The sequence below is a fragment of the Sus scrofa genome, chromosome 9 (assembly GCF_000003025.6).
Source record: "Sus scrofa isolate TJ Tabasco breed Duroc chromosome 9, Sscrofa11.1, whole genome shotgun sequence".
Taxonomy (NCBI): Eukaryota; Metazoa; Chordata; class Mammalia; order Artiodactyla; family Suidae; genus Sus; species Sus scrofa.
Window position 1 is genome coordinate 103,219,582 of NC_010451.4, and position 22,455 is coordinate 103,242,036.

At 40.1% G+C, this 22,455-nt stretch overlaps 1 protein-coding gene across 5 annotated transcripts in view; it reads right to left on the reverse strand.

Annotated features, from left to right (window-relative positions):
- NAPEPLD (N-acyl phosphatidylethanolamine phospholipase D) overlaps positions 1–22,455 on the reverse strand; it is a 98,364-nt gene that overhangs the window by 8,927 nt on the left and 66,982 nt on the right. For all 5 annotated transcript variants that reach the window (XM_021102562.1, XM_003130240.4, XM_013979817.2 and 2 more), the window contains 2 exons: positions 13,746–14,052; positions 2,553–3,199 (listed from right to left, as the gene is read on the reverse strand). In XM_021102562.1, coding sequence (XP_020958221.1) covers positions 2,553–3,199; positions 13,746–14,036 — 938 coding nt within the window. In that variant the 5' untranslated portion in view covers positions 14,037–14,052. The remainder of the gene's footprint in view (positions 1–2,552; positions 3,200–13,745; positions 14,053–22,455) is intronic.

Sequence of the window (22,455 nt, forward strand, 5' to 3'; positions counted from 1 at the left end):
CCGATGCCTGGGGACGTTTTGGGGCCACCTCAAATTCTCCAGCTTCCATTTCCTCATCTGTGAAATAGAAGCTACACCCACTTCATAAGGGTGCTTCTGGAAACATCAAGTACAGCACCTACTTCATAGAACTCTCCCCAAAGAATGGGGAGTTGACAAAACCAACCATTTAAGGAGAAAGTATTCTTTCTAATACAAAAGACAAAAGTATACTATCTGCAAGCAAATCCTTTGCTTTCCCAGCCATCAGTGCAGAAGAGGAAAAACAACACTGTCTTCGCATTATTCACATCCTGGGTCTGCTACTGCCTGCTAATGCGACAGTTAAGACCGAGGGATCTGTATTCAGCACAGGTGCTCCTGCACTTTACAGAACACATCCTGGAAAAGAACACCCATCTGCAACAACGCAAGGGTTATTATGTACTGTTAGGAGTTGCTGGGCCCAGTGGGAGCCCAGAGACAAAGCCACTGTGTTCTCCTCAACAGCACATTAGAGGAGCACTTGTTCTGCCTGTCTCCTGACACTCAGAATTCAGGGCAAGATGAAAACAGTTTTTGGTGTTTCTCTCTCTTGTTTCTTTAAACTACTTCAAATCAAAGGGACTAACATTCCTTTCTACCCTCATGTCTGAAATAAATTTCAGTCTTTTACCCTGGTATAAAAAAAAATTAAAATAAAAACTGAAAATCCTAACTGACTTGGATAGAATACCTGATGACAGGAGACCCCAAAAGTATGGGTGAAAACATTCTAAGTGTATTACTGAAAGCTGTTTGGGGTGTAACTCTTACATTTATAGGGTACTTCGACTTCGGTGAGAGTAGAGGCCACCACAGTCTAATTCTTCAGAGCAAATACTGTCCTCCCCATCCTCCTCCCAGCTTAGTATTAGTAACAAGACAGCTGCAGTGCAAGCAGGAAGGAGCAAGTGCATTTGTGCAGTCAGGCTGTACACATTTATCATCACATATCTATATGACAAGTCTTTATAGTGCTACCTATGAAAATTTATTTTCATAATTATAATATTCTGCTATACTAAGAACATATATTGAATAAAGATCAACACCATATAAAATTGCTTTGTAAACAGGCTGAATGATGTTTTGAGAGGTTTCATTAGAATTCAGAATTAGAATTATGTGGTAAAGTGAAATTCAACCACTATTAAGTAGTTTATAATAATTTTTAATAAGGTAAAAAGTATCTAGCCCCTTACATGAAGAAACAAGAAAAAAGGGAGAAAGAAGCATTAATAAAGGTAATAATACGATGGTTTTGGTTGTTAACCAAATGGTTAACTTAAAAAGTTAATTAAATAAGTATAATAACAAAATCAGATAGAAACCAACAATCAGATGTGCTCAGTACATCTGTGTTCTGCTTGTAGGACTGCCTAAATAAAATGCCATCCTACATACCATGCTGTATGTGTCTGTGCATGCACTGTAGAAAATAAAACATTTTTAAAAATTAGCCCTTACTTTGTTACTTTCAGTTTTTGTTTTTTTTTAAACCAGTACGTATCAACCAAAGTTGGGACTTCCTGTTGGCACAGCAGGTTGATGATACAGTACTGTCTCTGAGACGGCATGGGTTCGGTCCCCAGCTCAGTGCAGTGGGTTAAGGATGTGGCATTGTCGCAGCTGTGGCATAGGTTGCAGCTGCAGCTCAGATGCGATCCCTCCTGGCCAGGAACTTCCATATGCCACAGGTGTGGTCAAAAAGAAGAGTAGGAAAAAAAGACAAAACACAGTTGACTGAAATCTAAGTTCTTTGAAATCACTTCTTTTTTTCCTTAAACAGTACTGAGTAAAACACTGAGTGGATGGGTCTCCAGGATCTCAAATGCTAGTGTGACCTTCATCTGCTCTGAAAACAGGTGATGAGTATGGAGAGATTTGAGGGCAAGTGGTGGGTGAGTGATTCAGCAATGTCTTTACCAGACTAACTTCAGTACTGACTGATGCTCTAGGCCCAGTCCTTGCTTTTTCTCCACTAACGAAGGACAGGATGGGTGCATTCTAGTCATGGAGTGAAAAGTGGTCCAGGGAGCTCCCTGGTGGCCTAGTGGTTAGGATTCGGCACTTTCCCGCTGCGGCCTGGGTTCCATCCCTGGTCTGGGAACTGATAGCCCACGTCAAGCCATTGCATGCCACAGCCAAAAAAAAATGAAAGAAAAAAGAAAAGAATGGTGGTCCTACAAGAAAACCATCCTCCATGTGAAAAGGAGAGCAAGAGTTAGGTTTGATGACTGGCTGATGGGTTTAACGTTAGTCAGAATAGTATGTGAACTTCAGGCTAGGTATAGTAATTCTTTAAACCGAGGTCCTATTTTCTCAGTAATGTAATTCTTGATTTTGAGTAATTACTTAACTGATATGACTGACTAAAGTACTTTACAATTTAAAAAAATTTTTAATTAACCTACCAATCCCCACCCAGTGTATAACAAAGTCCACCATTAAAATCACCAATTATATATCCTAACTACTTTAAGCCCAGTTAACTCATGTAGCAGGAATGTTTTCTTTGGTCATCCACGTACCTTGGTTCATATGCTCCAATGGGAATAGCTGCAAGGTCAAAAGGTCCAAATCTTTTTCCTATCTCTTCAAATGCAGAGCAGTAACCAGTGTCCCCTGCGAAAAAAAATCGGTTCCAAGGTCCCAAGACAGACCAGCTGCCCCAGAGAACCTTGTTGTCATCCATCAGGGTCCTCTTACACCAGTGCTGGGAGGGTGTAAACACGAAGGTGACCTTATCGTGCCCGGGGACACAATTCTCCTCCCACCAGTCCAGCTCAATGACATTCTCACAGCCACACTTCTGCATCCAGTCCAGGAGCCCCAAGGGCACAAACCACCTCAGCTCGTTGCCGAACCGCTCATTGAGAGCGATGACAGAATTGTAGTCCAGGTGGTCGTAGTGGTTGTGGCTGATAAGAACCGCATCTATCCGGGGCAGTTCTCCAATGGAGCAAGGGGGACGGCGAAACCTCTTGGGACCCATGTGCTGTGACGGGGAGGCCCGAGCGCTAAAGACGGGATCCGTGAGGAAGATGAGCTCGTCCATTTCCACCATCACCGTCGCGTGTCCCAGCCACGTGACTCTTAAGGCAGCCTCCCTCACACCAGCGTCTTCAGGGTCACGGATAAAATATGGCCTAAGCACTGGGAGTTCTTTATCAAGCTCCTATGCATACAAGGAAAGAAAGAAAAGCAACCGTTATTAAAAAAAAAAAAAAAGAAAAAGAGAGAGAGAGAAGGTATTATATGTCATCATAAGCACATTTTGACCTAAATTAGAGAGAAGGGTTAACTGGGGAGACCTGAAGTCATTTGATAAATGTGGTACCTTTGCTTTTCTCTTGAAAATGCATCCTTCTTTCTGAATCTGACTCAACAATCACTGTATGGTAATGTAAGATCTTAGCCCCCAATGCAATAAAATTAAAAACTTTGAGTGCTGCTGACTTTACTAATTTTTTCAAAGGCTTTATTGCTTCTGTAAGTGCCAGGAGTGGACCAGCCTAGATGCTGTCTGTTCCTTTGCTTACTGCCATTTTCTCAGAGGCCGGTGCATTTCCTGCTGAAAACTGCCTCAGAAGCAGGTCAGCCCCTGGAACGAGTAAAGATAACTTTTGACCCCATACATACATGTAGATCTTGGATCTCATGTGAACCTGACTTCCTGAGCACAGAGAATTCAAAGCAGAGCACTGTGACAATCCCGGAGCAAATCACAGGCCTGGTGGTTCTCCTCATTCCTTACCTACGAGGTTTTCTACCACTGATCAAACCAAAGCAAAGCATGGCCCCTGCCCATGAGAAGATCACTTTTTGGGTAAACAGATGTGAAACAATAACTACAACAAAATGTGGTAAGTATTACTCCTTTGGTTACTGAACATTTTATCCCTGGATTAAGCTAGACCAATAAAAAACTGTGTTCTAGGGTCACAATCCTGACATTTATAAAACCTTGGTGAACACAGCTGCAGCCAGGTCTCCTCCTCGTTCACCTTGCCAAGTATGTGCCACAGGGCCAGAGGGTACCACTCTCCCCACCAACCCACCCCACCACCTTCCTACTCACCCACAAACATTTCTCTCAATTCCCTGTAAGAGGAAGAACTCCTCTTCTCCAGAGCAATTTGCTTTATTCATTTGACTGTCATTGGGACTGACAATTCAAGCTTCGTTTTTTTGCTTTGGCTAGGAAGTTCAGAGTCAAAGCCATGGGCAGGGTCCTGCCTGCAGCCCTATGCAAGATAAAACAGGGCAGGGCACAATGGGACCGATTCTTGATTCTTGGCTTTATCTTTGTACCCTAATTGCCCGTTTGCTCTTGTGTGTTCATCCATTTTTTCCTGCTACGTGTCTTTTTATACATTGCTGCAAGTCAGTTTTGAAAAAGGTGTGGTACTGGAGTTCCTGCTATGGCACAACAGGATCAGTGGCGTCTCTACAGTGCCAGGACATAAGTTCGATTCCCAGCCCAGCACAGTGGATTATAGGATCCACCGTTGCCAAAGCTGCAGTGTAGGTCGCAACTGAGGTTTGGATATGACCCCTGGCCCAGGAACTCCCTGTGCCATGGGGCAGCCAGGAAAGAAGGAAAAAAGCGTGGTACTGAATGATTAAATAAAATATAAGACATGCCATAGCCCACAAGAAGGAATGAAGAGCCCAGCTGTAGAAGGCATTACAGACACAGGAACCTGTGTGGGTTCCTCAAGAACGATGAGACGTTCATAATGCAGAGGAAAGGGGAAAGGACATTTTGGGCAGAGAAAATGTCCAAGCAAAGGCAGAGAGCCAAGTAGGAACACCACATTTGGGGGCAGGAAACAAACTGGCATCTATAAAGGATATGAACACAGTAAGAGCCTTGAATGTAGTACTTCACCCAGAAACAATGAAAACACGCTTAAAAGGGGGGGAGAGGGAGACATGACCCCATTTATGTTTAGAGAAAACATTTCAAGTGCAAATGATGACCTGGGGTGTGTCATAATAGCTGCCAGGAGAGATTAAGATTTGGACAAAGGAGACAACAAAGGGCAGAGCTGAGTGGGCAGAAGGGGGAGATGCTGGTGAAAGGAAAGGGAGAGGTCACTGAGCAGGTCGGAACAGGAAATGGGCCCTAATAGGGAAGAAGAGCAAGAGCAGAGGAGGTGGAGGATGACAAGATTTCTCCTAGCCTGCCTAAGCCTTAGTTTCCTCATCTGAAAAATGAGTACAATTGCCTCTGGGAGTTCCCTGGTGGCCTAGCAGTTAAGGATTTGGTGGTGTCGCTGCTGTGGCACAGATCTGATCCCTAGCCCAGGAACTTCTGCATGCCTCAGGTGCAAGGGGAAAAAAAAAAATCAGGAAAAAGGTGCACCATGTCATTGCTAGGGACTGAATTAGGAGTGGCCAGCACATAGAAAGCTCTCTGCAAGTGTCCCAAAAGAAGGACGCCAGCCCCAACCCTGACAAGCCATCAGGCACCACCCCTATGGATTCTTTGCATTTTTACCTGTTTCCTTACTCAGTCTCTAACCAAGACAAGATCCTAAGTAAGATCCTAAGTAACATTCAGCAATTTTCAAGTGCTCCTGATGGCTCAACTGTCTTCTTGCCAACTGATTCTATACATGAGAGACACCTCAAAAATACTTAAGCACCATCACACTTAAACAGCACATCAAAATACTGAAACAAAACTCCTGAAAATCACTGCATTTCTATTTGCCCTAAGAAAAGTGTTTGCTCTAAGTTTAAAAGTCATTATCCACTAACAATTGAGAGGAAACAAAACAAAACCTTGAGCACCTCTGGCAGCCTTAGCACGTTCTCCAAGCACAGTACTAAAAAGTGAAGTGCAGAAAGAAGCCCATCACAAAGGATCATAAGGAGCGTGGCTCAGCAGAAATGATATGAACCATGAGGTTGCAGGTTCGATCCCTGCCCTCACTCAGTGGGTGAAGGATGTGGTGTTGCTATGAGCTGTGGTGTAGGTCACAGACGCGGCTTGGATCTGGCGTTGCTGTGACTGTGGTGTAGACTGGCAGGTACAGCTCTGATTAGACCCCTAGCCTGGGAACCTCCATGTGCCACGAATGTGCCCCCCCCCAAAAAAAAGGATCATACCTTGAAATTTATATGAAATTTCTGGAATAGGCAAATCCATAGAGACAGAAAATAGGTATTAAAATACTGATTTCCAGAGTGTGGAGAATTGGGGGGAGGATGACTAAGGACACGGATTTTTTGGGGGGTATTAAAAATGTATTAGATTGTGGTGAGAATTGCATAACTCTGTACTGAAAAACCATTGAACTGTACACTTTGAACAGCTCAATTGCATAATACATGAATTACATCTCAACAAAGCTGCTTTTAGGTAAGGACTGACAAGACATCTGAATTAATAAGCAGTCACTTTTCTTCAAGGTCCTTTCTTCACGCTATATTGTTTCTAAGCCCATCACAAAAGAGTAGCTTAAAGAATTTGATCTCTAGTACTATTAGTCCATGAAACTCAAAGAAATAGCACCTATAACTGAGATTCCAAAAAGAAAAATAGTTTTACTTTTTAATCCTAATCAATGCAATTTGAAAAAGCATGTAGAATGGGGAAATTCTTGCTTATGTGAAGAATCAAGCAATCATTTGGGCATTTTCCTTACTAGATCAAAGAAGACTTAGCTGGTCTTCCTTTTTCAAAGCTACAAATGGGAAAAGCACTATGGCTGCTATTAACCAGTATACCAGTTAGTGTTTTACTTTTCTTGGGGAAAGGCAAAAATCCCAACATTCATTCAGCCACTACTCTTTGCCAGGTACTTAAGTACATTAAATCAGGTACTCTATGAACCAAACATTACCGCCACTTGATAACCACACCAAGGCAGGGAGGCATGAAGAAAGTTGCCAAGGTCATACAGTAGGTGAGCATCCAATTGGGAGTGGACTCAGGGTTTTCTGACTCTAAAGACACTCTTTTCAGTAAAACATAACTCTTTCCATGGCACAGATAATATGAATTTTAAAACAATGAAACTATGGATTAGCAATGAGATCCTGCTGTGTAGCACTGGGAACTATGTCTAGTCGCTTATGAAGAAGCACAAAAATGTAAGAAAAAAGAATGTATACATGTATGTGTAACTGGGTCACAATGCTGTACGGTAGGAAAAAAATAATGTATTGGGGAAAAAATAAAAAGCTTGATATTCCCAAAAAAATAAAACAATGAAACCCATATTCTTGTTAACATTATCTTAAGTGTATGTGTTTGTGTGCAAGATTCAATGCACATCTGTTAAAACCATATTTTCTTAGAAAGAAATTACTTAAATAAGACAAGTAAATCCTTCTCTTCCAACTGAAAGTATCTTTTTTTTTCCTAGTCATAGGAAACTTTATATTTTACAACTCAGATTTAAATTAAAAATTTAAGAAGTTGCCATCGTGGTGCAGTGGTTAACGAATCCAACTAGGAACCATGAAGTTGCAGGTTCAACTCCTAGCCTTGCTCAGCGGGTTAAAGATACGGCGTTGCCATGAGCCATGGTGTAGGTCGAAGACGCGGCTCGGATCTGGCATTGCTGTGGCTGTGGTGTAGGCCAGCGGCTATAGCTCCAATTAGACCCCTCCCTAGCCTGGGAACCTCCATATGCCGTGGGAAGCGGCCCTAGAAAAGGCAAAAAGACAAAAAAAAAAAAATTTTAAATTTTTCTTTTTATATTTATTTTGATGATATATATGAACACTGAATTGATATCAAAATACCTCCAATTCAATTATTAATGCTAATTTTTTATATTCTTGCCATACTATCTGTATTAGGAGTATAAGATCCATCAAAATGGCTTAATATTTTTAAACTCCTCGATTATAGAAGAAAATGCCCTTCATAAAGTGTTTGGAAAGTAGAAAAAATAAAGATAAGAACAGTAGCCATCAATTATGTCAATGTGCAGAGATCATAACCACTGCTAACATTAGACTTTTTTTGGGGGGGGGGCCATGCCCACAAGCATACAGAAGCTCCTGGACCAGGGATCAAACCCATTCCACAGCAGTGACAATACTGGATCCTTAACCCACTGATCCACCAGGGGACTCCCCCGCCCCCAACATTATGTCATCTTTATGCATAGTTAAGATCAGAGGGTAGTCATATTTCCTAATGTCTTTTTTTTCATTTTCATATTGTGACATTTTCACCCATCACATAAAACTGACACATACTGATCTAAAAATGAAACAAATTCTTGAGGAAACCTTTCAGAAAGCAAAACAAAAAAAATTTAAAAATGAAATACAATTACAGAGGGTTGATCTAGGTGATCCAAAATATATTAGTTGTCATTTTAGAATGAAAAGATGGAGACAAGAAGATTTTCAAAGAAATAGACAAGAAAATTTCCAAGAACTGAAGGCCACAGATTTTCACATCTAAAGGGCCCACCTGTCATCAAGCATGATGAATTAATGAAGAACCACATACATCCCACTGAAATTTCAGAACACAGGTGCCAAAGAGATGATCCTCAGAGCTTCTGTGGAGAAAACCAAGGTCCCACACAGACAATCAAGAAGGGCACAGAACTTCTGGAGTTCCCGTCATGGCTCACTCAGTGGTTAATGAATCCAACTAGGAACCATGAGGCTGGGGGTTCGATCCCTGGCCTTGCTCAGTGGGTTAAGAATCCGGTATTGCTGTGAGCTGTGGTGTAGGTCACAGACACAGCTCAGATCCCGCACTGCTGGGGCTCTGGCGTAGGCTGCTGGCTACAGCTCCAATTCGACCCCTAGCCTGGGAACCTCCATGTGTCACAGAAGCGGCCCCAGAAAAGGCAAAAAAAAAAAAGAAGGGCACAGAACTTCTCTACAGCAATGCTAAGAAGGTGGTCATGGAAGCAGTGCTTTCAAATTCTGAGAGAAAACAGTTTCCAAACTAAAATTCTATATCCACACTATCCATCAAGAGTGAGGAAAAAGGCATTTCAGACAAGCAAAGTCTCAAAAACCTGACTTCCTGTGTACTCTTTCAGAAAGCTCATCAAGAATGTACTCTACCAGGAGTTCCTAACATGGCTCAGCGTTCATGAAGATGCAGGTTCAATCCCTGGCCTTGCTCAGTGAGTTAAGGATACGGTGCTGCCGTGAGCTGTGGTGAAGATCACATATGCAGCGCAGATCTGAGGTTGCTGTGGCTGTGGTGTAGGCCAGTGGCTACAACTCCAATTCAACACCTAGCCTTGGAACGTTCACATGCTGCAGGAGCGCCCCACCCCCCAACCAAAAAAAATATACTCCACCAAAGTGAGAAAATATCCAAAAAGGTATACAGAGCAGGACGCAGGAAACAGGGCCATACTGAGGTGACAAAGGGGCCCAGGAGGGCAGTCAGGCAGGTTAAAGCCGGTGCTGCCACACCTGAAAGTCTCCCACCTCAGGGGAAAATGGTCTCTCCCTTGAGAAGCCACAGGAGGGAAATGATCAGTCACACATACACATAAAGCTCAACCTCAGGGAGAGAAGTGTGTAAGGCAGGAGACGTGCCCATGCTATGCTGCGTGGTTCATTCATGAAAAATACTGACATAGCCACAGCAGTGCAAACTCTTCCCATTATAAGAGGGGCAAGGGGGCAAAGGGTACAGAGTGAAAGACACCTCCACATAGCTGAAGTCTCTAAAAGAGGATCACAGAATCACAGAGTGGTGTGGCAGGTGCCAGGGGCTGGGGGGAGAGGAAGATGGGGAGTTAATGTCAGTGGGTATAAAGCTTCAGTTAAGCGAGGTGAGCCAGCTCCAGGGGTCTGCTGTAAAACACGGTACCTGCAGTCAACCATAATGTACCACATGCTTAACCAATCTGAGAGGGCAGACTTCATGGTGAGTGTTCTTACCACAACAATATCAGAAGAAAAGACTAAACTCCAGAGGAAACAACTTAAAGGGTTGAAAGTCCTGCCTTTGGGGAGGGGACTGGATCACAGGGGCTGGTTAGGGGTTGGTATTTTTCTTATAAGCCTTCAGTACCACAAATTTTTTTTTTTTTTTTTTTTTTTGTCTAACACGCAAGTTCCAGAGCCAGGGATCGAACCCGTGCCACAGCAGCAATACCAGCCACAGCAGTGACACCACCAGATCCTTACTCTGCTGAGCCACCAAGGAACTCCAATACTATGACTTTAAAAATGGTATACATGTATTCTTTTTCCCTTGGTAAAAATAAAAAAGCAGCCTATTAGCATATTACAGTATAAATATAAAATAAGCAGTATTATTTTATTTTCTCAAAGGGCATCCTATTCTTCAATATCACACATCAGTATTTAAAGATGTCCTGTGAATCTCTAAATAATCCCAGTCACCTAAACTGTCTTATCCTAATTTTATAGAGCCCCCCCCCATCAAAAAAAAAAAAAAGAGTTCCCTGAAGGACTGTGATAGAAATAAAGTCACACACCATTAAGAATCGTGAGCCTGAGCCTGGTTCCTGGACTCCCAGGGTTCTGCTTTTTTCTACCAGGCCATGCTGGGCGGCCTCAGTCCCTTGTCTGTCTCCCACTCCAGTGTGAATGCCCCTCTCACTTCTACAGTAGCAACTGATAAGCACAGCCTCCTTCCACTAATCAAACTCTGCTTCCTTTCCTCTTTAAAATTCTCCCATCACCTCCTTTCCCCTGACTATTGGTGACGATCGTTAACACTAACAATCAGACGAGGTCACGGAGCCACTACAAGACCATAGAGCAATGACAGCCCGTGAACAACTTGAAGCCTGCTCCATGCTCCAATGGCCCAGAAAAAGCCAACGGCACGAACAGCCCAAGTAAAGAAATGCTGTTTTCTGACCAGGCAACCTAATCATGTAGCTCTGCTAACAGCCTGTATTCATTTTGTTCTGACCTATTCTATTAGTTATTTTATACTTTAATTAGATGTTTCTTCCAAATTGCTTTCACATTCATATACCTATATATACCATGATATAAACTGCATAATATTATCTTGTCTCCTTCCAAAACAGCAAGCTGTGTTTTATAAAACTCTAGTCTCCCAATGTCTAACAAAAATAACTGCCAGAAATCTGAGTAAACTCTGATCAGATCCAATGATCTGAAGTAGGTATTCTTTATGAATTATTTTTTTTCATAAAATGAAGAACTATCACATTTAGGAGACTACGGAAGTTAATAATGTGAGCAATTTAAAGAGATTTAATATGGAGTTACAGCTATCTCTGAAAGTAACAGAAGTCAACATGCATTTAATCTAATTCTAGGCTTTCACTGGAAACAATGGGGAAACAAGATATAGGTAAAAGATGAGAAAAAATACAAATGGGAATAGGACAAAGGTTTCTTCTCTTTTACATGATGGTTCATATTGAGACTTCCTTTGACATTTTCTCAAAAAAAAAAATACAACTCCTGCCTTAAAAGAAAAGAAGAAAAAAAAAAAGGCTTACACTTCATTAAAGAATACAGCTCCCACCCCCCAGGTTCCTTCTCTGCCTTATTATTCCTCAAAGCACTAATCATCTTTCAATATCTCACATCATTTACTTGTTTACTGTCTCTCTTCCATTTGACCTAAGGCTGAAAGAGGCTAGGGTGTCTTTCTGCTTTGTTCATGGCTCTATCTCTAGCACCTTGCACAGTGTGACTCAAATACTTACCAAATGAACAAATGAATTAATGGGCAGGCTTTGGAGGGCCCATGGACTCCCTAAAAGTATAGAAAAGGCCATGTGTTTACATGCGCATGTATATTTCTCTAAGAAGGAGGTCCATGGCTTTCACCAGATTTTCAAGAGGGGCCAATACACAAAAGAGTTTAAGGAACACTGGCCTGGTGAGTTCTCAGAAATTCAACCCCAGTTTCTAGAATATCTCCAAATCATCAAGTGCAGAGAAGTATTTCCACCTTCATGTGCTCACTCACTTCCCTCTTTGAAAGGAAACAAAACTAAAAACACTACTATCACTTCCATATTTTTAGCAACAGTGACCCAAAAACCAAGAAGAAATTTTTACCCAACATGTAGCCTACCCATCCTGGCCTCCTGCCCTAAAGCCTTCTTTTCACAGCTTGACTCTGTGTTTCTCTTCGTACCAGTTCTCCAGAAAATAAAATTTTCCTGTTCCTCCCAACCACGAAGTTGAAATACAGAATAATGTTTTATCTATTATTATCCTAACTCATTCTTTAAAAGTGTCGGGAAAGTATTATTCATGTTAATTAATTCTGTTAAGTAAGATTAATACTGTGAATGTTCCTTAGCATCAAAGTGATAATATCAGGCTTTTTATCCTATATCCTTTAAAGAAAAATGGACACACTTACCAAGTAAAAAGATCTACCACCACCACCACCCAGCCACCCACTGCCCCCACCCCACCTCTTCCCAGTGCAGATCAAGCCTTCAGGGATGCACCCACTCTTGCCCCATCCACTTCCCTTGTCTGGTTCCTTCTCTCTCCATTCCCCACAAAGCCTTGCAGGACACAGGTCGTTGCAAGAAAGAGGCCAATAGAGGTAGGAAATGGAGAGGATCAAGAAACTGAGAAAGAAGAAAAAAGTGCTACTGCAATTGGGAGCCACCTACTCTTGCCCAAATAAAATCTCATTCATCCAGGATTTCTCACTGTGGCTCAGCGGGTTAAGAACCCAACTAGTATCCATGAGGATGTAGTGTGTGTAGATCGAAGACTCAGCTCGGATCTGGTGTTGCTGTGGTTGTGGCGTAGGCTACTGCCTACAGCTCCAATTAGTCCCCTAGCCTGGGAACTTCCGTATGCTGCAGGTGTGGCCATTACAAAAAAAAAAAAATCACTCATTTATTACACTGTAGACCAAACATTAATAGTTTCGTCCTAAATAGAACTAGCATTTTTTTTTCTTTCTTTTTTTTCTTTTTACAGCCACTCCTGCAGTGTATGGAAGTTCCCAGGCTAGGGGTCAAATCAGAGCTGCAGTTGCCGGCCTATGCCACAGCCACAGCCACGCCAGATCTAGCGCCATCTGGGACCTACATGGCAGCTCATGGCAATGTCAGATCCTTAAGCCACTGAACAAGGCCAGAGATCGAACCCACATCCTTGTGGATATCAGTCAGATTCTCAATCTGCTAAGCCATGACAGGAACTCCCTAACTATAGCATGTTTAAAACCCAGTAATCTATGATAATTTTTAAAGTTCTGGAAAAGTTATCTGACAATTTCTTTTACAGCTTTAGAAGCTTTATACGAGGATGAAGAGCCAAGCACTCTGGGCTTAATCCTCATAATTCATATTCCAAACACATCAGGCTACTACTTTCTGAAACCCATCATGCACTCTCACCTTTGTGACCTTGTTTATGCCATCTCTCCAAGTGGAAAACCACTGCCAAATACCTTTTATCTTTCTAGGCTCAGCTCAAATATCACTTCCTCTGAGAAGTCATTTCCAATCCAATCAATCAGCATCGATTGCCTCCATTCCTATACTTCTAACATATTCCGTTCCTACCCCTAGTTGCCACCAGATCAGAGCTGGTTATTCACACATGAACTCTGCCACTCAACTATGAACTTGAAGGCACGTTATTCATGTCATGTCCCCAGAACATCATATGTAAGTGCTCAATTAACTAACTTAAGTGTCATATTATGTAATACATATAATAACAAATTAAACAACAAAGAAATGAAAGAGCAAATACACAGCACTTAAAAGGCCAAATGCTACCTCTTTGGAACATGGAACACTGCTGTGATCTTTTTCCATTATTAGCCATCTGAGAACACTTGGAATAGAGAGATTTTTCCACGTTGGCCAAGGGTTAACAAATCTCCCATCTTTGCCTTTCTTTGATTTAGTTACATCTTCTTCGAGTCTGTAATCCAGCTTGAAACTTTTCCTGGAAAACCTAGAAGAATCACTTCCTCCTGAATTCCGTGAATCTTGGCGCTTTCTTACAGATTCTTTAGAATACTGGCTACTTGTCATCAGGGACTGGTTACTTTCATTTTCATCCATGTCCTTTGGTGAAGAGCTAAAAAAAAAAAAAAAAAAGGAGGAGGATACATTGAGCTTAGCATAAAGACATTAAAACATACACAGTGTTATTTCTTAACCAATAAAAATTTCCTCAAACTTAAAAAAATGTCTCTTTTTTAGCTCAAACTTTCTTCTAGCAAAATACAATTTTAGAATCCAGTATTACTGCTTGCTAAATAGAAAAGATGTTTGCTTTACTTATTACTGCCAAACCTTTTAAAAACCCCTCCTCTGCTCTAGTACAAAATGATCTACTCTACCAGCCAGCATTTAATCATATGAAAAATCTCCATTTCAAGGACATTCTGTAGAATAAAGTACCTTCATGAATCTATAATACCTTAATACCTGCATTTAAAAAACATTATTGTTAATAACCCCTGATAAGAAGAATTGCCTTAGTTCCTCGAGGACACTTCCATAATTCAACTGAATGACATAAAATCCTACCAGGCCTAGTCATATTTACTTTGAAGACAATCTGTTACTAATACCCTCCCAGAAAGTACAGTGAGTCCGAATGCCAGGAAAGGAGATACATATTAGTTGAGAGACATTTCAATAACGTATTTAAGTGGTTAACAATACAAATTTGAATGAACTCAGATGTAGAACTGCAAGCATGTATCCTAGCTCTGTGACCTGAGGCAAGTGTCTTATCCTCTCTGTGCCTTGATTTCATCATCTATAAAATGAAGAGAATAATGCTACCTGCCTCCAAAGGGTTACTGAGAGGATTGAAAAAGCTAATAATAAAGCACTTAGAGGAGTTCCTGTTGTGGGCAGCGGAAACAATCCAACTAGGAACCATGAGGTTTCAGGTTCGATCCCTGGCCTTGCTCAATGGGTTAAGGATCCAGCGTTGCTGCGAGCTGTGGTGTAGGTCATAGACGCGGCTTGGATCCCACGTTGCTGTGGCTCTGGCTCAGATCCCACATTGCTGTGGCTCTGGCACAGGCCGTCAGCAACAGCTCTGATTAGACCCCTAGCCTGGGAACCTCCATATGCTATGGGTGCGGCCCCAAAAAGACCAAAAATAATAATAATAATAATAATAATAATAATAATAATATTAATAAAGCACTTAGAAACACATATGTAACCTATATATAGCAGATGTAATACACATGTACATGTCATGTGTGTCACAGCTGTTCTTTACTGCTTTTACAAGCACTTACACCATCACTTAACTCAACACATGGAAATACACAAATTGATACACAAAATTGAGAAACAAGGTAGTAAGAATATGCATTTATCTGCCATAAATTTCCTCTCTTTCCTATTTTGTTAAACAAAACTTTGCTGTTTAAATATGCATACATAATACGTTATAACCCCAAGAAAAATAAACACAATAACAGCCACGAATTATTTTTTTGGCTACAATGATGTTTAAACAGAAATATCACCCAGGAGAGAAAGGGAGAGGGCTCAAACCCAGGATGAATATGAACACTCAACCAAAACTTTTTTCTTCTCCAAAGTGTCTAGAGTAAATAGAATATGGTCTGGAGAAAAACTAGTATTAAGAAAACACAGCTGGAGTTCCTGTGGTGGCTCAGCAGTAATGAACTCAACTAGCATCCATGAGGACAGGGGTTCAATGCCTGGCCTTGCTCAGTTGTCTAATGATCCGGCGCTGCCATAAGCTGTGGTGATAGTCACAAGACGTGGCTCGGACCCTGTGTTGCTGTGGCTGTGGCATAGGCTAGCAGCTGTAGCTCCGATTCAAACCCTAGCCTAGTAACTTACGTGTGCCAAGGGTGCAGCCCTAAAAAAAAAAAAAAAAAAAAAAAAAAAAAAAAAAAAAAAAAACACACACACACAACAGAAAAAAAAGAAAAGAAAACAAATACCAATGCGCATAGCTGCTCAGGCACTGGTGTCAGTGGGAGAGCCTAATAGCTAAGATAGCCTTACCAGCTTTAAACCTTGAGCAAATGACTTAACCTTTCCTTTCCAGCCCTCAACTGTCTAGTATATAAAATAACTACTTATCTCAAGTGGGGTTTCAAAGGATTAAATGACATAATGAACATAAGGTGCTTGCCACTCAACAAGTGCTAATTCTTTTTTCCCTAATCCTGTTAACATCTAAATTCTTTAAATTCTATTAGAAAGCAACAGATCTGGGTGAATCACCTCTGTTCCTCTCAAAGAACTGCCTTAGTGGGTTGTAATTAAGTTCAGGCTCAGTCCTTTTCAAAAGGCAGAAACAAAGACCATCTATTTAGATCTAAATCACTTAACAGATGAAAATATACAAGTTTAGAGAGTTTAAGTCACTTCTAGACAAGATAACATGTCTAACTGATGGTAGAGCTAACCTCACACCACCCCTTGTGATAAGAGAGTATATTTGTTATAGGATACACAGACATATAAATATATTCATATAAACACACATACACAATAATTCTACCAAATAATTAATAAAGTATTGGCTCCCTGTTTTAAACAATGAAGAGATAAGGGGAAAAAAAGAAAAGGTTACTCCCATTCAAAAACCACACAAAAGAGTTCCCGTTGGGGCTCAGGGGAAGTGAATCTGACTAGTACCCACGAGGATGCAGGTTTGATCCCTGGCCTCACTCAATGGGTTAAGGATCTGGCACTGCCATGAGCTGTGGTGTAGGTTGCAGACACAGCTCGGATCTAGCGTTGCTGTGGCTGTGGCCAGTGGCCACAGCTCCAATTTGACCCCTAGCCTGGGAACCTCCATATGCTGCAGGTGCAGCCCTAAAAAGACAAAAAAAAAAAAAAAGAAAGAAAAATCTCAAATAATCTAATCTACTACCTAAAAGAATAAGAAAAAGAACAAACAAAACCTAAAGTCAGTAGAAGGAAAAAGATAAAAAAGCTCAGAGATGAATAAAATACTGATTTAAAAACTAATAGGTTAAAAAAAAATCAATAATACCAAGAATAGGTTCTTTGAAAGGGTAAACAGAATTGATAAACCTTTAGCCAGACTCACCAAGAAAAAAAGGGGATGGGCTCAAAACAATAAAATTAGAAGTGAAAAAGGAGAAATTACAACTGACACCACAGAAATATAAAGTATCAGAAGAGGCTACCACAAACAACCATATGCCAATAAAATGGACAACCTATAAGAAATGGACAAATTCTTAGAAAGGAATAATGTTCCAGGACTCAGTCAGGAAGAAAGACACAATATGAATAGTTCAATCACAAGTACTGAAACTGATTTTAAAAATTCCAACATAGTCCAAGACCAGATGGCTTAACAGGCAAATTTTATCAAACATTTATAGAAGAAATAACGCCTATTATTCTAGGCGTTATTTGAAACTCTTCCAAAAAGTTGCTGACGAAGTAACAATCCCAAGCTTATTCTATGACACCACCATCATGTTGATACCAAAACAGGGCAAAGAGAAAGAAGGAAGGGAGGGAGGAAGGAAGGAAAATAACAGGCCAGGAGTTCCCATCGGCTCAGGGGTTAACGAATCCGACTAGGAACCATGAGGTTGCGGGTTCCATCCCTGGCCTTTCTCAGTGGGTTAAGGATCTGGCATTGCTGTGGCTGTGGCATAGGCTAGCAGCTGTAGCTGTGGTGTAGGTTGCAGACTCAGCTTGGATCCTGCGTTGCTGTGGCTATGGCGAAGGCCGGCAGCTATAGCTCCGATTAGACCCCTAGCCTGGGAACCTTCACATGCCGCTGGTGTGGCCCTGTAAAATACAAAAAAAAAAAAAAAGAAGAAGAAAATTACAGGCCAATATCATTGATAGACATAAATGCAAAAATCCTAAACAAAGTAACAGCAAATCAAATTCAACAATACATTAAAAGGATCATATACCATGATCAAGAGGGATTTATCCCAGGGATAGAAGGAATTTTCAATTTGCACAAATTATTCAATGTTAGACACCACATCAACAAATACAAAAATAAAAACTGTATAGTCATCTCAAGGGATGCTGAAAAAGCTTTTGACAAAATTCAACACTCATTTATGATAAAAACTCTCCAGACACTGGGCAAAGAGGGAATCTACCTCAATAAAAGCCATATATGACAAACATACAGTAACATCATTTTCAAGCGGTAAAAATCTGAAAGAAGTTCCACTAACATCAGGAACAAGACAAAGATATTCCTCCTCACCACCATTATTCAACATAGTTTCAGAAGTCCTAGCCATGGCAATCAGACAGGAAAAAGAAATAAAATAAATCCAAATTGGAAAGAAGTAAAACTGTTATTATTTCCAGATGACATGATAACCATATACAGAAAAATCCAAAGATATTACCAGAAAACTGCTAGAGCTCATCAATGAATTCAGTAAAGTTGCAGGATACAAAATTAATACACAGAATCTCTTGCATTCCTATACACTAACAATGAAAGGTCAGAAAAAGAAATTAAAGAAACAACCCCATTTACTGTTACATCAAAGAGAATAAATACCTAGGAATAAACCTACCTAAAGAGGCAAATGACCTCTGAAAACTCTAAGACACCAATGAAAAACATCAAAGATGAAGTCTGTATGGAAACAAAATACCTCAAATAGCCAAAGCAATCTTGAGAAAGAAAAATGAAACTGGAGGAATCAGACTCCCTGACTTCAGACTATATTACAAAACTGCACTCATCAAAACAGTATGGTACTGGCACAAAAATAGAAACAGAAATTAGTGGAACAGCAGAGAGCCAAGAAATACATCCACACACATGTGGCCAATTAATCTACAATGAAGGAGGAAAGAATATACAATGGAGAAAAGACGGTGTCTTCGATAAGTGGTGCTAGGAAAACTAAACAGCTACATGTAAAAGAATGACACCATGGCAACAACCCAGGTGTCCATCAATAGATGACTGGACTAGGAAGATGTGGTATATATCACAATGGAATACTACTCAGCCATAAAAAAGAATGAAATAATGCCATTTACAGCAACATGGATGGAACTAGAGACTCTCATACTGAGTGAAGTAAGTCAGAAAGAGAAAGGCAAATACCACATGATATCACTTATATATGGAATCTAATAGACAGCACAAATGAACCTTTCCACAGTGCTACAGTCTCTAACACCATAGACAAAAATATGTGTGTATTTTTGTGTATAGTCTCTAACACCATACACAAAAATAAACTCAAAACGGATTGAAGACCTATATGTAAGACCAGAAACTATAAATATCCTAGAGAAGAACAGAGGCAGAACACACTTTGACATAAATCACAGCATTATCTTTTTGGATCCACTTCCTAGACTAATGAAAATAAAAAAAAAAAAAAAGTGGGACCCAACTTAAGAAGGTTTTGCACAGCAAAGAAAAACCATTTAAAAAAAAAAAAAAGACAACACAGAGAATGGGAGAAATTCTTTGCAAATAAAGCAACAAACAAGAGATTAATCTCCAAAATATACAAATATCTGAAATCAAAAAGAAAACAAAAAGACAACTTACAGAATGGGAGAAAATATTTTCAAATGATGCAACTGACAAGGGCTTAATCTCTAAAATATATAAAAAACTTGTACAACTCAACACTAAAAAAGCGAACAACCCAATGAAAAAATGGGCAGAAGACCTGAATAGACATTTCTCCAAGGAAGATATACAGATGGCCAACAAACACATGAAACAATGCTCAACATCCCTGATTATTAGAAATATGCAAATCAAAACTACCATGAGATACTACCTCACACCAGTCAGAATGGCCATCATTAATAAGTCCACAAATAACAAATGGTGGAGGGGGTGTGGAGAAAAGGGAACCCTCCTGCACTCTAGATGGGAATATAAGCTGGTACAACCACTATGGAGAACAGTATGGAGGTACATTAGAAAAAGATACATACAACTACCATAGGACCCAGCAATCCCATTCTTGGGCATATACCGGACAAAACTTTCCTTAAAAAAGACACATGCACCCGCATGTTCATTGCAGCATTAATCACAATAGGCAAGTCATGGCAACAACCCAGGTGTCCATCGACAGATGACTGGACTAGGAAGATGTGGTATATATCACAATGGAATACTACTCAGCCATAAAAAAGAATGAAATAATGCCATTTACAGCAACATGGATGGAACTAGAGACTCTCATACTGAGTGAAGTAAGTCAGAAAGAGAAAGGCAAATATCATATGATATCACTTATATCTGGAATCTAACAGACAGCACAAATGAACCTTTCCACAGAAAAGAAAATCATGGACTTGGAGAACAGACTTGTGGTTGCCAAAAGGGAGGGGGAGGGAGTGGGATGGATTAGGAGCTTGGGGTTAACAGAAGCATACTACTGCCTTTGGAATGGATTAGCAATGAGACCCTGCTGTGTAGCACTGGGAAATGTCTAGTCATTTATGATGGAGCATGATAATGTGAGAAAAAAGAATGTATATATATATATATATATATATATATATATATATATATGTGTGTGTGTGTGTGTGTGTGTGTAACGAGGTCACCATGCTGTACAGTTGAAAAACAAATGATGTGTTGGGGAGACAAAAAAACATTAAAAAAATATACAAACATCTCATATAGCTCTATATCAAAAAACAAACAACCCAATTAAAATATCAGATCTAAAGAGACATTTCTCCAAAGATGACAAACAGATGGCCAAAAAGCACATGAAAAAAATACTCAACCTCACTAATTATTCAAGAAATGCAAATCAAAACTACATGGGGTATCACCTCACACTGCCAGAATGTCCATCATCACAAAGTTTACAAACAATAAATGCTCAAGAGGGTGTGGAGAAAGGGAACACCCATACACTGCTGGTGAGAACATATGCTGGTGCAACCACTATGGAGAACAATATGCAGGTTCCCTAAAAAACTAAAAATAGAATTACTATATGACCCAGCAACCTTACTCCTGGGCACATATCCAGAGAAAACCGTAATTCAAAAAGATACATGCACCCCAGCATTCACAGCAGCACTATTCACAACAGCCAAGACATGGAAGCAACCTAAATGTACATAAACAGAGGAATGGATAAAGAAGATGTGGTACATATATACAATGGAATGTTACTCAGCCATAAAAGAGAGTAAAATAATGCTATTCACAGCAACATGGATGCAATCAGAGATTATCATACTAAAGTCAGAAAGAGAAAGACAAATATCATATGAGGTCACTAATATGTGGAATCTAATTTTTTAAATGATATTTACAAAACAGGAGTTCCCATCATGGAGCAGTGGTTAGCGAATCTGACTAGGAACCATGAGGCTGCGGGTTCGATCCCTGCCCTTGCTCAGTGGGTTCAGGATCCGATGTTGCCATGAGCTGTGGTGTAGGTTGCAGACACGGCTCAGATCCAGCGTTGCTGTGGCTCTGGTGTAGGCTGGTGGCTGCAGCTCCAATTAGACTCCTAGCCTGGGAATCTCCATATGCTGCAGGAGCAGCCCTAGAGAAGGCAAAAAGACAAAAAAAAATTTAAAATTAAAAAAAAAAGAATTTACAAAAGAGAAACAGACCCAAAAATTTCAAAAACAAACTTATGGTCACCAAAAGGGAAACATGTGGGGAGGATAAATTGGAAGGCTAGGACTGACATATATAAAATAGGTAACAAGACCTACTGTATAGCACAGGGAAATCTTAATACTGTGTAATAATCTATATGGGAAAAGAATCTGAAAAAGAATGGACATATGTACACGTATAACTGATTTAATTTGCTGTACACCTGAAACTAACACAGCTTTGTAAGTCAGCTATACTCCAGCAATAAAAATTAAAAAAAAAGTTAAATCCCCAAAGAAGGAAGGAAATAATAAAGATCAGTGAGGAAATAAATAAAATGTTTAAAAAAGGATAGAAAAAAATTAATAGAACCAAGAACTGGTTCTTCGAAAGGGTAATAAGCAAGACTGACAAAACTCTGGCCGGGCTCACAAAAAAAGAAATAGAACCCAAATAAACAAAGAAATGAAAAAGGAGCCATGACCAATACTAGAGAAATACAAAAAACTATAAGGGAATATCATGAACAATTCTACGTCAACAAATTTAACAATCTAGAAGAAATGGATTTCAAGTTCTAGAAACATACAGGCCACCAAAACTGAATCAAGAAGAAAAAGATAATTTTAACAGACCAATCACTAGAAATGAGATAAGAGTAAGAAGAAAACTCCCTATAAACCAAAGTCTAGGACCAGATGGCTTCACAGGTGAATTCTACCAAACATACAAAGAATTTATACCACTCCTTCTCAAACTCTTCCAAAATACTGCAGAGGAGGGAACACTCCCAATGATATTCTATAAAGCTAACATCACTCTGATACCAAAACCAAAGATAACACTAAAAAAAAGAACATAATAGGCTGATATCATTAATGAATATAAACACAAAAA